Genomic DNA, 13,847 nt, shown 5'->3' with positions numbered 1-13,847 from the left:
GCTGTGCATTTCTATATAGTTGAGTCCCAGGAATAATGATGGCTAAGGGAAAGGAGCAGTAGAACAGTTGGAGCTGAATGGCATTTATGTTCATACAAAGTTAATTATTTTCAGTAGAAATTACATCACTCTTTCATTATTGCTACCAAGTATTGCATATTTAGGGCATATGCCTTAAAAAGATTGATTAAATTCATTTATCTAGACCTTATATGCACATGGTATTGCTTGTTAAATCCAAAGGCAAAGCCTAAGGATGGTTAACCAATTTGGTATAAACTGTGTTGTTTATGACTTTACTTGTTTTGTACTGCTTTGGGTCCTACTGATCTGTACATCTGTTGTGTTCTTTTGGCCAGTGAAAACAGGTGGGCTTATAGAGAGAGAGAAAAGTACAGGAGGGGAAGGGTTCTTGGGGAAGGGTTCTCTGTAAAATGTTATATTGTGCCATGTTGGATGGTTCACTGGTTTTTCTTCTTCTGTATGAAGCTTATCTACCAACATGTTTTGCTTTTAATAAAGATGATTAAAACATAAAAAATAATTTTTGGATGTTACTGAATTCTATTATTCTGTCTCACTGTAATTCCAGTTTTGGCACAGTATAAGCCATCACAAGAACAAAATAGAAGAAAACCAATGGACTGCATTAGGGGCTTAGAGTCCATTTAGTTATGCTTCAACAAATGAGAGATCTGTTTTAAAAATATATTTATTTTTATTATTTTGACTTATAAACCACTTGTGCCTAAAACATGCTCAAACAACAGAGTAATACATTTGTGTATCTAAAATGTAAACTTTTACAAAACAGATGTAGATGTGATTCCATGTGCCTCAGTGAAAGGAGAGTTTAATTTTACTTCCATTTAATTTCAATATATTCCATCTTTATAACACCAGGCTTTCCAAGGTAGATTACAACAACAATTATGATGAACCCATCAGGAAACAGGATATCCTCACTGAAATTTGTCCATCTCTATTGCATAGAATAGTGTAGCAAAATGAGCACAAAATACAGAGTGCTGTTTCTACCAGCTACAATAATTGTGTAAGCTGTTTTAGTGATATTCAGTTTTAATTTCATGATATATCTAGATATGGAAAGCTTTCAAATAAATTATTTCTAATAATCTTTGGCTATTGTTTTGGGTGAACTAAAATGGCGTCCAGCTCTGCCTACTGACTTTAGCTCATAAAGGGGCCCTTTTACAAAGGTACATAAAGGCCTATGTGCGTCCAGCATTACTACCTGGCTGCTGTGTGCCCCAGGCGATAATTATGAATTTGGCGTGCTCAAAACACGCAGTAGAAAATATTTTCTATTTTCTACCACTGAGCGCACTGCAGTTGGCGCACATTGCACGGGTTGTGCGTGAGACCTTACCACTAAGTCAATGGGTGGCAGTAAAGTCTCAGGCAGAAAATGGACGCGCATTGGTTTTCATTTTGCCGCATGTCCATTTTCTGGCCCATTAAAATAATCCCTTTTTTCAAGACACAGTACAATAAGGGTCTAGTGTGGGCCAAAAACTCAAGCCCACACTGCTGTTGGCTAGTTTTTGACACACCTTAGTAAAAGGGCTCCATAATGGACTAGATAGATTCTTTCACTTTGTCTCCTGTACATCCATCCTCCTTAGTTTGGGACACACAGCGCTAAAGAGGGCAGAACTATATTTCCCTGCATGCAATGGAGCAAAATCGGAGCTGTCTCTGCTTTGCCCGTTGGGAGAAAAGACCGTCCCTTAGGTATACAATTAAAAAAAAATTATGTATTTATGTATTATAAACAAAACATAAAGCCTGCTATTTCAGGATTCACCCCAGCAAGCAGGCATTAACGTTTGCCGCCTTTCTCTCTTACGTCTACCCTTCCTTCGTATTCCCACCGCACCTTCCGTCAGCTCTTCCTGTCCACCTCTGTGTTCTTCGTCATCGCTCGCAGTGGCTCCTGATTCCTTCTAGTTTGGTGGCAGTCGTTGGCTTTGTCGCTGACGCTTTCTCCTCTTTTCTTTTTTTTTTAAGCTCTCAACTCAAAAGAAAAGAAAGAGGGGGGGGGGGGGATACATGGGCTGGTGAGGGGTGTCGCGCGACGGTTGGCGTCATCATTATTGTCATTCTTCCTTCCATCCCCTCCTAGGCTCCTCCTTTCTCTCCCGGCGTTCGGTTTCGGTTACTGGGTATTGCGCGCACGCGCCAGGGAAACAGCGCGGTCCGGGCCTACCGATCCCCACTGGGGGGTTAGAAGGAGGTGAGAGTGCGTGCAATCCCTCGAGCTCTGAGCGGCGACGGGAGAGGTGGCGAAGGCCTCGTTTTGCCACGGCGTCACCAACGTCCGAGAAGAGGTGGAGAGCGCGCGCTCGTGGGTATATTCACCGTCACCAGTAGCACCAGCGCCGCCATGAGCGTGGAGGCGTACGGGCCCAGCTCGCAGACCCTCACCTTCCTGGACACGGAGGAGGCAGAGTTGCTGGGCGCCGACACCCAGGGCTCCGAGTTTGAGTTCACCGACTTCACGCTGCCCAGCCAGACGCAGACGCAGGGTCAGGGGCAGAGCCAGCTGGATGGCCAGGTTAGTGCGAGGGCGGCGGTCCAGGCCTTGCCGCTCTTCCTGCTCTCTCTACCAGGTTCATAGCTTTTGGAGATCCATGGAAGTGGGTTGGATGCAGAACTGTTCCGGTGTTTTTATTTGCTGAACCGAAGCAAATAACTTTTGTGGGGCTGTGGTCGAATTCTGGTTGGGTTGGCATATGGTAGCCACACCAGGCCTGGTTTCTCAGCCGTTCACGAGTCTGTCTTTTGTGTATACGTATTTCCTGGTAACTAAAGATCCCTTGTAGATAATGAGAGGTAGATGGTAAAAAAGTGCGAGGGCATAGGAAGCCTAATCTGAGTTCTTTCCTATTCTTTTCCAAAGATGAAAAAAGTATTTTTAGTTAAGGATGAGAAATGTAAAAAAAAAAAAAAGTCAGAGGTCAAGTTTAGGCATCTGAGATGTATCGTTGTGAGTTTGCTTCGCTTGGAGTTTGCAATACGGGAGGTGTTGCGTTCATTTTTTTTCCCCTTGGTTACGTATTTACTTTGAACCTTGAGAATAAAAGGTACTGTTGTGTCATTTAGCGGTGCTGACCTGTATGTAAAAACATGTAATGAGAGGGATTGGGTTGTTCATATATAAAGGTTAGGAAATTTTTGAGCAACTTTTGACTTCATAGGTCTGTATTAAAATTTGTGTTTAGGCTTCATTTGGAGATTCCAAAATTTATAGTTAACTGTCATAAAATAGGCTTGTGTAATACAATCAAACTGCATAAACACATAAGGTAAGCACAATGCAAAGAAACCAAATGAAGTAATTTTTTTATTACACTAGCTTGTATCTTGATTAGCTTTTTCATGCCGATAGAGCTTCCTCAGGCCACAGCAAAATCCAAAAAGATGAAATCGCTAGAAGAAAGAAGTGGATCATGAAAGGTGTTCCAGTGGCAATGTGAAGGGTTGAAGTTTTTTTTTTTTTTTTAAGTAATTAGAAAGTGACTTTCTAAAATTGTTGTTTTGTTATCTTCTGGTGACCCTAACACAGTTGTTATCCAACTGTGAGTCAGGAAAGGGGGACCATAGAAAAAGGGCTGTTGTTTCTTTAACTGCATTGCATTGTGAGCTATGCCAGTTAGTGTGTCCAAACTCCAAATCACTGATGTTCACAGACCTTGCCCTCTCCTGCTGTGTGTGCTTCCTGTTAGTCTAGAAACCTATGCAGAGTACTTGAATCTATGACTAGGTACTGATTGATGTACAGGACTCTGCGCACTGCTGTCACAACTGCTACTGTCCTGCTTTTAATGAGGGGAGCTGTGTTAGCATTTGAAAATTCATGTGACCCCCATATGATCACAAAATCACATCAACCCCCCCAGCCCTTCATACTGTCATTTTATAGTTCAGTTCTATTTTGTGGTAGTCATCTTTGGTGCCTCAATTCCTGAAGAAACGTATTAATTTAGTTCCCTAAGAGGTGGTCAGCCCTATTTTAGATAGAATGTAATCAATAGAAATAAAACATGGAAAAGAAAATAAGATGATACCTTTTTTATTGGACATAATACATTTATTGATTAGCTTTCGAAGGTTGCCCTTCTTATATATATATAAGGCCTGATAGTCAAAGTGTAGAACATTTAGCGGCTGCCTCTTAACTGTAAAAGTCCTACATCCATAAATTTTCAGTGGCACTATTCACATACTATGAGGCATATTTTCAAAGCACTTAGCCTTCCAAAGTTCCATAGACACCTATGGAACTTTGGAAGGCTAAGTGCTTTGAAAATATGCCTCATAGTAATGCAGAAAATTCTTTACAACTACTCTGGCACTATCTGAACAGTCATCAAATCCAACCAGGATACAAAAATATTTCTACTACAGAGATATATTGCAAAAACACACTATCTGAATAGTTCCAGGACAGAGCACGAGCAGAGATATTCAGCCACTATCCACATAGCTAAGTATTTAAATTTTGGAACAGATTAAAAAAAAAAAAAGCTTACCTAAGTTAGCAATATGTACAGGAGATAATTCCATGAAGAGACACCAACATTTAGTTGCCAAGAACACACGTTAATGACCAGAAGAAATGTATTGGTTTGTCCAATAAAAAAGGTATCATCTTATTTTCTTTTCCATGTTTTATTTTGTTTTATTTCTATTGATTACCTTTAAAAGTGGACTAACACGGCTACCACACCTCTCAAGATAGAATGTAGAAGTTGGAATTGAGACCTCTGGTTAGGAACTTATGCAGTTTCTTAGTATTTTAGAAAAGGATCTGCTTTTTTTAAAATACATATTCTTATTTGCTTATATACCACCTGCAAGCCCAAAAGCTATTGAAGTAGGTATAATTTTATTCCTGGAAGGTTCACAGTCATTACCTGAATCAATGGAGAGTTGCCCAAGATCACAGGGAGCTGCAGTGGGTTACCAGGCTTCCCTGGTTCTTGACGTTAATCATTAGGCTACTCTGCTGGAGGATTAAGGGGATGACCTCTCTTAATTCTTCTTGTAAGTACAGCCCAAGGTGAGCACTGTAACAAAACCTATACATACCTTGGAGCAGCTGTAAATCCTGGTGTTGATCACATCGATCGTACAGGTGCATTCTTCTCAAAGCCGCCTTCTAGCCTTATGCATGTACTGCAGATTTACATGTGTGAATCCTTTATCTAAAATTAGGTTTTCAATGTTTGATATACATGTGTAAATCGCAAGTAGGGCTTCTAAGTTTAGGAGAATACCTTCTCCTGCTTCCACCCACCCTACCCCTCTACCCACCCACCCCTAGAGTGACATGTCTTATATAACCTCCCTATCAACCCACTCATTACTTTACCTCACCCATTTCTATTCTTCTATCACCTTCTCCCACTACTCCAACCAGAGTTACACCTAATCACACTGACCACCCTTCAACATCTTCTGTCCTTCTGTGACTGTTCTCTTGTGCTTGACTGCTTAAATATTTTAAATTTAAATGCTTTACTTTTTGTCTATTAGATTGTAAGCTCTTTGAGCAGGGACTGTCTTTCTTCTGTGTTTGTACAGCGCTGCGTACACTTTGTAGCGCTCTAGAAATGTTAAATAGTAGTATAGTAGTAGGGTCAGTTCTTTTATATTTTGTTTACATTTTTTATTGCAGTGTAGTTAGGTCTTGAAAGGTAAAATTCACTTTAGGTACTTTTGTGAATGGTTGCATCCCTTGTTCAATTGCTGACGGTACAGAATCAGGGTTAGAGTACAGAGTTGTGAACTTGGAGGCCATGGTTTGATTTCTCCACTATTTGGTGTGACCTTGAGCAAGTTTTTCATTGAATATGGTCATTTATATAGTGCCCTGATTAAGGGGATACTTTACAACAGTTTTCATACAGGAGCAGTGAGTTACATACACTGAATTAATGAGGAAATAAAACAATTTTCCCAAGATAAGTAATAGAAGTGAGGTCTGCTGATGACCAGACCATAAATTCTAACCACTCTAATCTTTGTCAAAATACATAGACTATCTGCCTGTCAAATATGTCCTGGTATAAGTTATCTTTTGTATCCAAACTCTGTGAAATGCCCTTTTTCAAACAAAAATATTTTATAATTCAGTACACAACATAGAAAACGTTATTGTAGTGGGTTGAGAGTACATCATTTATATACTGTATTATCTAAAAATATAAACAGCTTCAAAATGAAATTCATAATATAACATAAACAAGAATAAGACAGACAAAACAGAGGCAGTGAGAGCTGTAGATTGCAAAAATAACTGCTATAGCTCAAATTTACATCAGCGATTGCAGTACTTAATTCAAGAAAAATGTACCTAAATAGGCTTTTAAGTTTTTCTGAAAGATTAACTGCAGTGTAATTTTTCTTAATTCTTGAACAAGTAAGCTCCTTAGTTGGGCCCCACAACAAATCGTTGCAAGTGAGTCTGCATACTGGACCTGTCGAAATGAAGGGATCTCACGAAGATCTTTGTTCATTGTTCATAACTGATGAAGTGATCTATAGCTGCATAAAGAAGATGTGATACTTAAAGGGGTTTCGTTACTCAGTGCCCTATGAATCAACACCATGATCTTAAATTTGACATGCCACAGAATAGGAAGCTGTGGTAAATTTTAATACAGGGTAATATCCTCATAGTATGCAATGCCTGATGGAATACATGCCATTGTATTCTGGGCCACCTGTAAGGTACACAATGAGGTTTTAGGGAGCCCTGAAAACAAAGCATTACAATATGGTGGTTAATGACGGTATACCTGAGACATACCAATACCCCGCAACAAAATATTGTTGTGTCTTGCTAATTAAACTAGTACAAAGTGTGACACTTCTAGATAAACCTATTCCTTGCTTCCTATGCCTTTCTTTTTGAAATGTATGGAATTTGCCCCACACTACACCAGTCGCTTCCAAATTAACTTTCCGTCAGTAGAAGTGTTTTTTTTATACTCAGAGTGAAGATAATATCTGGATAAATCAACCCAATAATGCCACTGTTCTGGGCACTTGAATTTTCACCATGCATTTCCTCTAGACAAATTAGACACTTTATCCTGTCCTCCAGCCCAAATCATGTCTGAGCTGGATGTTTTCACAAATTAAAATTCTCTTGCTCTGTCTAGATAGATTCATTCAGAACAGCCCATTGATTCATGGTAAGCACTTCCAACTATTTCATCTAGGAAAGCTGTCCACTTGCCTTACTCCTCTAATCACTGCTCCCTCAAATCACTCCCAAACTTTGAAGAAACTAGAAAGGTTACATGCCTGCTTAAGACCCTACCTCAACACAGTTTGATTAAGCTTGGTTTAGCGTTTCAGAGGATGGACATAAAGGGCAGCTCGTATACAGACTTCTAGTACCATTTTGATAACTTGTTCGTATAGAACAATGGTCAGTTTTTTTAATATGGAATTATGGCCAATAGTAGGAAGAATCCTGGTTTTCGGATTCTAGCTTTGACTGATAGCTTAGTAGGATGTGGGTGAGAACCACCCCAAACATTTTTTCCATGGATTGTTTTGTAATTGCAAAACTTTGATATGGACTTTAGTATGAGGAGCATTTCAGGTGACTAAGTTGCAGGATAGTACCTGAGGCATATCATTTTTCCTCGAGAATGTAACATTTTTCACACTGCATTAATAAACTTTTGGAGGAGTGATCTTTTAAGTTGTCTGTGCTTGTATTTATTTTAAATCTAGCTTTGTTCTGTTTCTGTTGTGTAAGTTGAGGGTTCATACTGTAAGAGAAGTAAGTCAATTTTACATGCTGAGGTGTCTTATGGTAATTTGGGGATGTGCATATGCTATCAGGCTGCTGGTAGAACAGCTGTACTTAACTGCCTCCTCTCGAGGTGACAGTAAGTTTAGTTGTGCTATCAGCAGTTGTCTGAGCCAGAGTGCGGTACCAACCCATATGCTAGCTCACAGCTGTCCATATCATGCCCATTTCCACTTTAGGCAGCTAACATGGGATTTTTACTGTGACAGCTGCCTTTTTAGTGTAGGAGATGGTAGAAATGCTGCAGCTTAGTAAAATGACTCCGTGATTACTTTCCTCAGCACAATAGGAACAGAGCTGTTTAAACTGAGTTCAGACTATTTTTAACATTTAAACAAGGGTAATATATAGACTAACATGGAAACAGCATTTATTTATTAACAAATGCCAAAGACTCATTGCACTCGTTTCATTATAAAGCAATTGAAAAAGTAAACATTTCCCTTGTGTACGTCTTGTTGCCTGCTGCATATTTGTGTTTTGAAAGCAACAAGTAGGACCAAAAATGGAAGCACAGTGTTTTCAGTGGTTTACACTGAACTGAGACAGGTTATGTTGCATTTAGAAACATATTTTGCTCTTGATTAGTTATCCTTACCCAAGTTTGTTTAAAAAAAAAAAAAAAGTAACATTTGGATTGGTTATCAAACCAAAGTAATTCTGATTGTTTTAATGGCATTCTGGGTCTTTGAGCTGGTGTGGTATGATGGAAGCTCTTTCCCACAATTAGAGCACTGTGTTGCCTATAATTTAATATCTTAAAATGGTTGCATTGATCAGGCTGTATGTACAGCTTTTAATAATTGTCTAGTTTGTGAAATGGCTACTGTACCCCTTTGTAGTCTGTATTTTAATACTATTGATTTCTTGCACAGTTCATACTTGTAAATTATTTCTATTATGTTACTTCCCACTATTCCAGGATGTGTGGGTAGTCATGTCCATCGACCAGCAGGTGGAGATGGAGAATACAGAACTGAGCACCACTACATAGCCCCATTCTAGCAGCCCAGTTCCTCAGTATCTTCTATCTCCAGCAGGTGAATGGACAGACTACCTCTGAGGCCTTGGCTCCTGGTCCAGCTGATTCCCAGTTGAGCGTGGTTTTTTGAGTTAGAGCAGATATACCCGGTGGTGCTGGGTCCCTGTCGTGCTTCCCGCATGAGATCATCTGTGCTTCCCCTGCATCTACTCTTCTGTGTGTGGTGCCTGATCAGCAACTAGTTTAAAAAAAAAAAAATTGAAATTAGTAAATAATGACGACTCCGGGCAGCTGAGACTAAGCTTAGGTAGTACAGAGAGTGTGTGCAAGTCGGTGGGGTCTGCCATTATGGGGGGGTGGGGGTGTGGACTTTAGCGCTGGATCCAATGCGGTGAGTCTCTTGGGTGGGTGGGTGGCCTCGAGCGTCGTCAAGGGAGTGGCGAGACAACTTTCTTTTTCATGCAGCGTTTTGTATAAAAAATAAAAATAACAGGCAGCTCCGGCGCACTTGATCGCGCTTCCTGTCAGGCACGTTTGCAGAAGGGGTGAAGCACTGCTTCTCTTGTGGTGGACGCCATTCCTCCTTGGGCTACTTCATGGTGTGCAGGCCGGTAACCCTGAATAGAGGTGGTGATTTAGGCTGTGCACCTGGGGGACAGTTTCTGTCGCTGCAGCAGGAGGCCTGCGCCGGATTTCTGGTCCCGCTTATTGGCGCCTCATCTAAGCGGGAGGCGGGAATGTCGGCCAGTTTGTTTTTGACTGACCACGAGGCTCCCGCACCAGCTGCAGAGGATGTAGGGCTCCCTTCCGGGGGAGTTCCAGGGCAGAGCCTGTCCTCCAGAATTTGTGCTTCTGCTCCACTAGGCCTACCTTCTGAAGCAGGGACTTCTTCCTGTGCGGCCTCGATGCTTCCAGGGTGTGCGGAGGCGGGGTTGTCCCCACCTCCTAAATGGTCGTGGTTGGTTCCATTGAGGAACCCATGGGGGCTACTACAGGGGTCCTTCCGGCTGGTCTTATGAAGGGCCTTAGGGGTCCGTCCAAGGCGTTCCCTATGCACCCGGATATTCAGGACCTGATTTCCACGGAGTGGAGCATTCCTGACTCAGGCCTTAACGTAGGGAAGGCCATGGCCCGTCTCTACCACTTGGTGCCGGAAGAGAAGGAGAAATTGGCCTTTCCTAAGATGGATTCATTTTTGACAGCGGTCACCTTGCCAATTGATGGCGGTGTAGCCTTGAAGGACCTGCATAATAGGAAGCTTGAGCAAGCTCTGAAGCAGGCCTTTAAGGTGGCCACCCTGGGACTGCGGGCATCAATTTGCAGTTCCTTTGTTGCACGTGCATCATAGCAGCTGGAGTATTTGGGAGTCCTCTTCGATGCCCGGCGAGCTCAGGTATTCCTGACGGGGTGGCTCCTGCTTCCCCGGTCATAGGCCTGGGGTTATATGCAGGCCCTCGGTTCCATGATAGCAGCCATGGAAGTGGCTGCAGCAGTCTCTGCTCAGTCGATGGTCTCCAGCTTCGGAGGACTGCAGCATTTGGCTTGCCTGGACGTTGGCAGCCAGACGGAGCATGAGGTGGTGGCTGTGCTACTGGCCATTGAGTCGGGGCATGCCCTTTCTGATCCTGCATTGGGAGGTGGTGATGACAGATGTCAGCTTGTTAGGTTGGGGAGCATTGCTGGGACCATCTGGATTAGGGTGAATCAGATTGGTGGAGGGGTAGCATTGTATATTAACGAGAGCCTTGAATCAAATAGATTGAAAATTCTGCAGAAAACAAAACACTCCTTGGAATCACTGTGGATTGAAATTCCATGTGCAAAGGGGAAAAGGATAGTGATAGGAGTGTACTACCGTCCGCCTGGCCAGGACGAACAGACGGATGCGGAAATGTTAAAGGAAATCAGGGACGCAAACAAACTGGGCAACACAATAATAATGGGGGATTTCAATTACCCGCATATAGACTGGGTTAATGTAACATCTGTACACGCAAGGGACATAAGTTTTCTTGATGAAATCAAGGACAGCTTCATGGAACAGCTAGTTCAGGAGCTGACAAGAGAAGGAAAAATACTAGACTTAGTCCTTAGTGGTGCTCATGATCTAGTGCAGGGGGTAACGGTACGAGGGCCGCTTGATAACAGTGATCATAATATGATCGGTTTTGATATTGGCATTGAAGGAAGTGAAACTAGGAAATCAAGTACGCTAGCGTTTAACTATAGAAAAGGTGATTACGACAAAATGAGAAAAATGGTGAAAAAAAGACTGAAAGGAGCAGCTCGCAGAGTAAAAAACTTGCGTCAGGCGTGGATGCTGTTTAAAAACACCATCCTGGAGGTTCAGGACAAATATATTCCACGTATTAGAAAAAAGGGAAAAAAGACTAAACGTCAGCCGGCGTGGCTAAACAGTAAGATAAAGGAAGTCATTAGAGCCAAAAAACAATCCTTCAGAAAGTGGAGAAGAGAACCAACTGAAAGTAATAGGATAGATCATAAGGAATGCCAAGCCAAATGCAAAGCGGAGATAAGGAGGGCAAAAAAGGACTTTGAGAAGAAATTAGCGTTGGAAGCAAAAATACATAGTAAAATTTTTTTAGATACATTAAAAGCAGGAAACCGGCCAAAGAGTCGGTTGGGCCGCTGGACGAAAATGGTGTTAAAGGGGCGATCAGGGAGGACAAAGCCGTAGCGGAGAAATTAAATGAATTCTTTGCTTCGGTCTTCACCGAGGAGGATTTGGGGGGGACACCATTGCCGGAAAGAATATTTGAAGCGGGGGAGTCGGAGAAACTAAACGAATTCTCTGTAACCTTGGAGGATGTAATGGGTCAGTTCAGCAAGCTGAAGAGTAGTAAATCACCGGGACCTGATGGTATTCATCCCAGAGTATTAATAGAACTAAAAAATGAACTTGCGGAGCTACTGTTAGAAATATGCAATCTGTCCCTAAAATCGAGTGTAGTACCGGAAGACTGGAGGGTAGCCAATGTTACTCCGATTTTTAAGAAGGGTTCCAGAGGAGATCCGGGAAATTATAGACCGGTGAGTCTGACGTCGGTGCCGGGCAAGATGGTGGAGGCTATTATTAAGAATAAAATTGCAGAGCATATACAAAAACATGGACTGATGAGACAAAGTCAGCACGGATTTAGTGAAGGGAAGTCTTGCCTCACCAATCTAATGCATTTTTTTGAGGGGGTAAGCAAACATGTGGACAATGGGGAGCCGGTTGATATTGTATATCTGGATTTTCAGAAGGCGTTTGACAAAGTGCCGCACGAAAGACTCCTGAAGAAATTGCAGAGTCATGGAATCGGAGGTAGGGTATTATTATGGATTAAGAACTGGTTGAAAGATAGGAAGCAGAGAGTAGGATTGCGTGGCCAGTATTCTCAGTGGAGGAGGGTAGTTAGTGGGGTCCCGCAGGGGTCTGTGCTGGGTCCGTTGCTTTTTAATGTATTTATAAATGACCTAGAGATGGGAATAACTAGTGAGGTAATTAAATTCGCCGATGACACAAAATTATTCAGGGTCGTCAAGTCGCAGGAGGAATGTGAACGATTACAGGAGGACCTTGCGAGACTGGGAGATTGGGCGTGCAAGTGGCAGATGAAGTTCAATGTTGACAAGTGCAAAGTGATGCATGTGGGTAAGAGGAACCCGAATTATAGCTACGTCTTGCAAGGTTCCGCGTTAGGAGTTACGGATCAAGAAAGGGATCTGGGTGTCGTCGTCGATGATACGCTGAAACCTTCTGCTCAGTGTGCTGCTGCGGCTAGGAAAGCGAATAGAATGTTGGGTGTTATTAGGAAGGGTATGGAGTCCAGGTGTGCGGATGTTATAATGCCGTTGTATCGCTCCATGGTGCGACCGCACCTGGAGTATTGTGTTCAGTACTGGTCTCCGTATCTCAAAAAAGATATAGTAGAATTGGAAAAGGTACAGCGAAGGGCGACGAAAATGATAGTGGGGATGGGACGACTTTCCTATGAAGAGAGGCTGAGAAGGCTAGGGCTTTTTAGCTTGGAGAAGAGACGGCTGAGGGGAGATATGATAGAAGTGTATAAAATAATGAGTGGAATGGATCGGGTGGATGTGAAGCGACTGTTCACGCTATCCAAAAATACTAGGACTAGAGGGCATGAGTTGAAGCTACAGTGTGGTAAATTTAAAACGAATCGGAGAAAATATTTCTTCACCCAACGTGTAATTAGACTCTGGAATTCGTTGCCGGAGAACGTGGTACGGGCGGTTAGCTTGACGGAGTTTAAAAAGGGGTTAGATAGATTCCTAAAGGACAAGTCCATAGACCGCTATTAAATGGACTTGGAAAAATTCCGCATCTTTAGGTATAACTTGTCTGGAATGTTTTTACGTTTGGGGAGCGTGCCAGGTGCCCTTGACCTGGATTGGCCACTGTCGGTGACAGGATGCTGGGCTAGATGGACCTTTGGTCTTTCCCAGTATGGCACTACTTATGTACTTATGTCTCTGAGGGAAGCACAATGGCCCATCAGTCATCTAGAACTTTGTGCGGTGTGGAGAGTTCTGGAGGCCTTTGCTCCCCTTTTGGAGAGGGCCCCAGTTTGGATCTTCTTGGACAATGTGACAGCAGTGGCCTATATCAACAAGCAAGGGGGGACTCAGCATCAGCTGGCGGTGGAGTCCGGCTTGTTGTGGTCTGGGCGCAGATACATCTGCTGTACCTTTCGGCCGCTCACATCGCAGGGTCACTTAATGTGGGGCCGATTTTTCTCAGTTTGCATGCTTTGGATCTGGGCGAATGTAAGTTGGCTTGGGCATTTCAGCTGGGGGTGAGTCATTGGGGCTTACCTTGCTTGGATCTCATGGCCACGAAGGCCAATGCAAAGGTTCCCCAGTTCTTCAGCCATCGAAGGGAAAAGGACTCTTTGGGTCTAGATGCCCTGCTGCAGCCGTGGCCAAGCGGGGGCCTTCTGTATGCTTTTCTCCCAGTGGCTGATGACAGGCCAGTTGAGAGTG

General features: G+C 42.8%; 1 protein-coding gene across 1 annotated transcript in view; it reads left to right on the top strand.

Moving 5' to 3' along the window:
- Positions 1-1,484: 1,484 nt before the first annotated feature.
- Positions 1,485-13,847, top strand: part of UPF1 (UPF1 RNA helicase and ATPase) — a 193,461-nt gene continuing 181,098 nt past the window's right edge. The window contains exon 1 of the mRNA XM_030217505.1: positions 1,485-2,578. Coding sequence (XP_030073365.1) covers positions 2,408-2,578 — 171 coding nt within the window. The 5' untranslated portion in view covers positions 1,485-2,407. The remainder of the gene's footprint in view (positions 2,579-13,847) is intronic.

This window comes from Microcaecilia unicolor, chromosome 11 (genome assembly GCF_901765095.1).
Source record: "Microcaecilia unicolor chromosome 11, aMicUni1.1, whole genome shotgun sequence".
Taxonomy (NCBI): domain Eukaryota; kingdom Metazoa; phylum Chordata; class Amphibia; order Gymnophiona; family Siphonopidae; genus Microcaecilia; species Microcaecilia unicolor.
The sequence above is the reverse complement of the archived record's forward strand: the minus strand, read 5'-3'. Positions and strand labels throughout refer to the sequence as shown.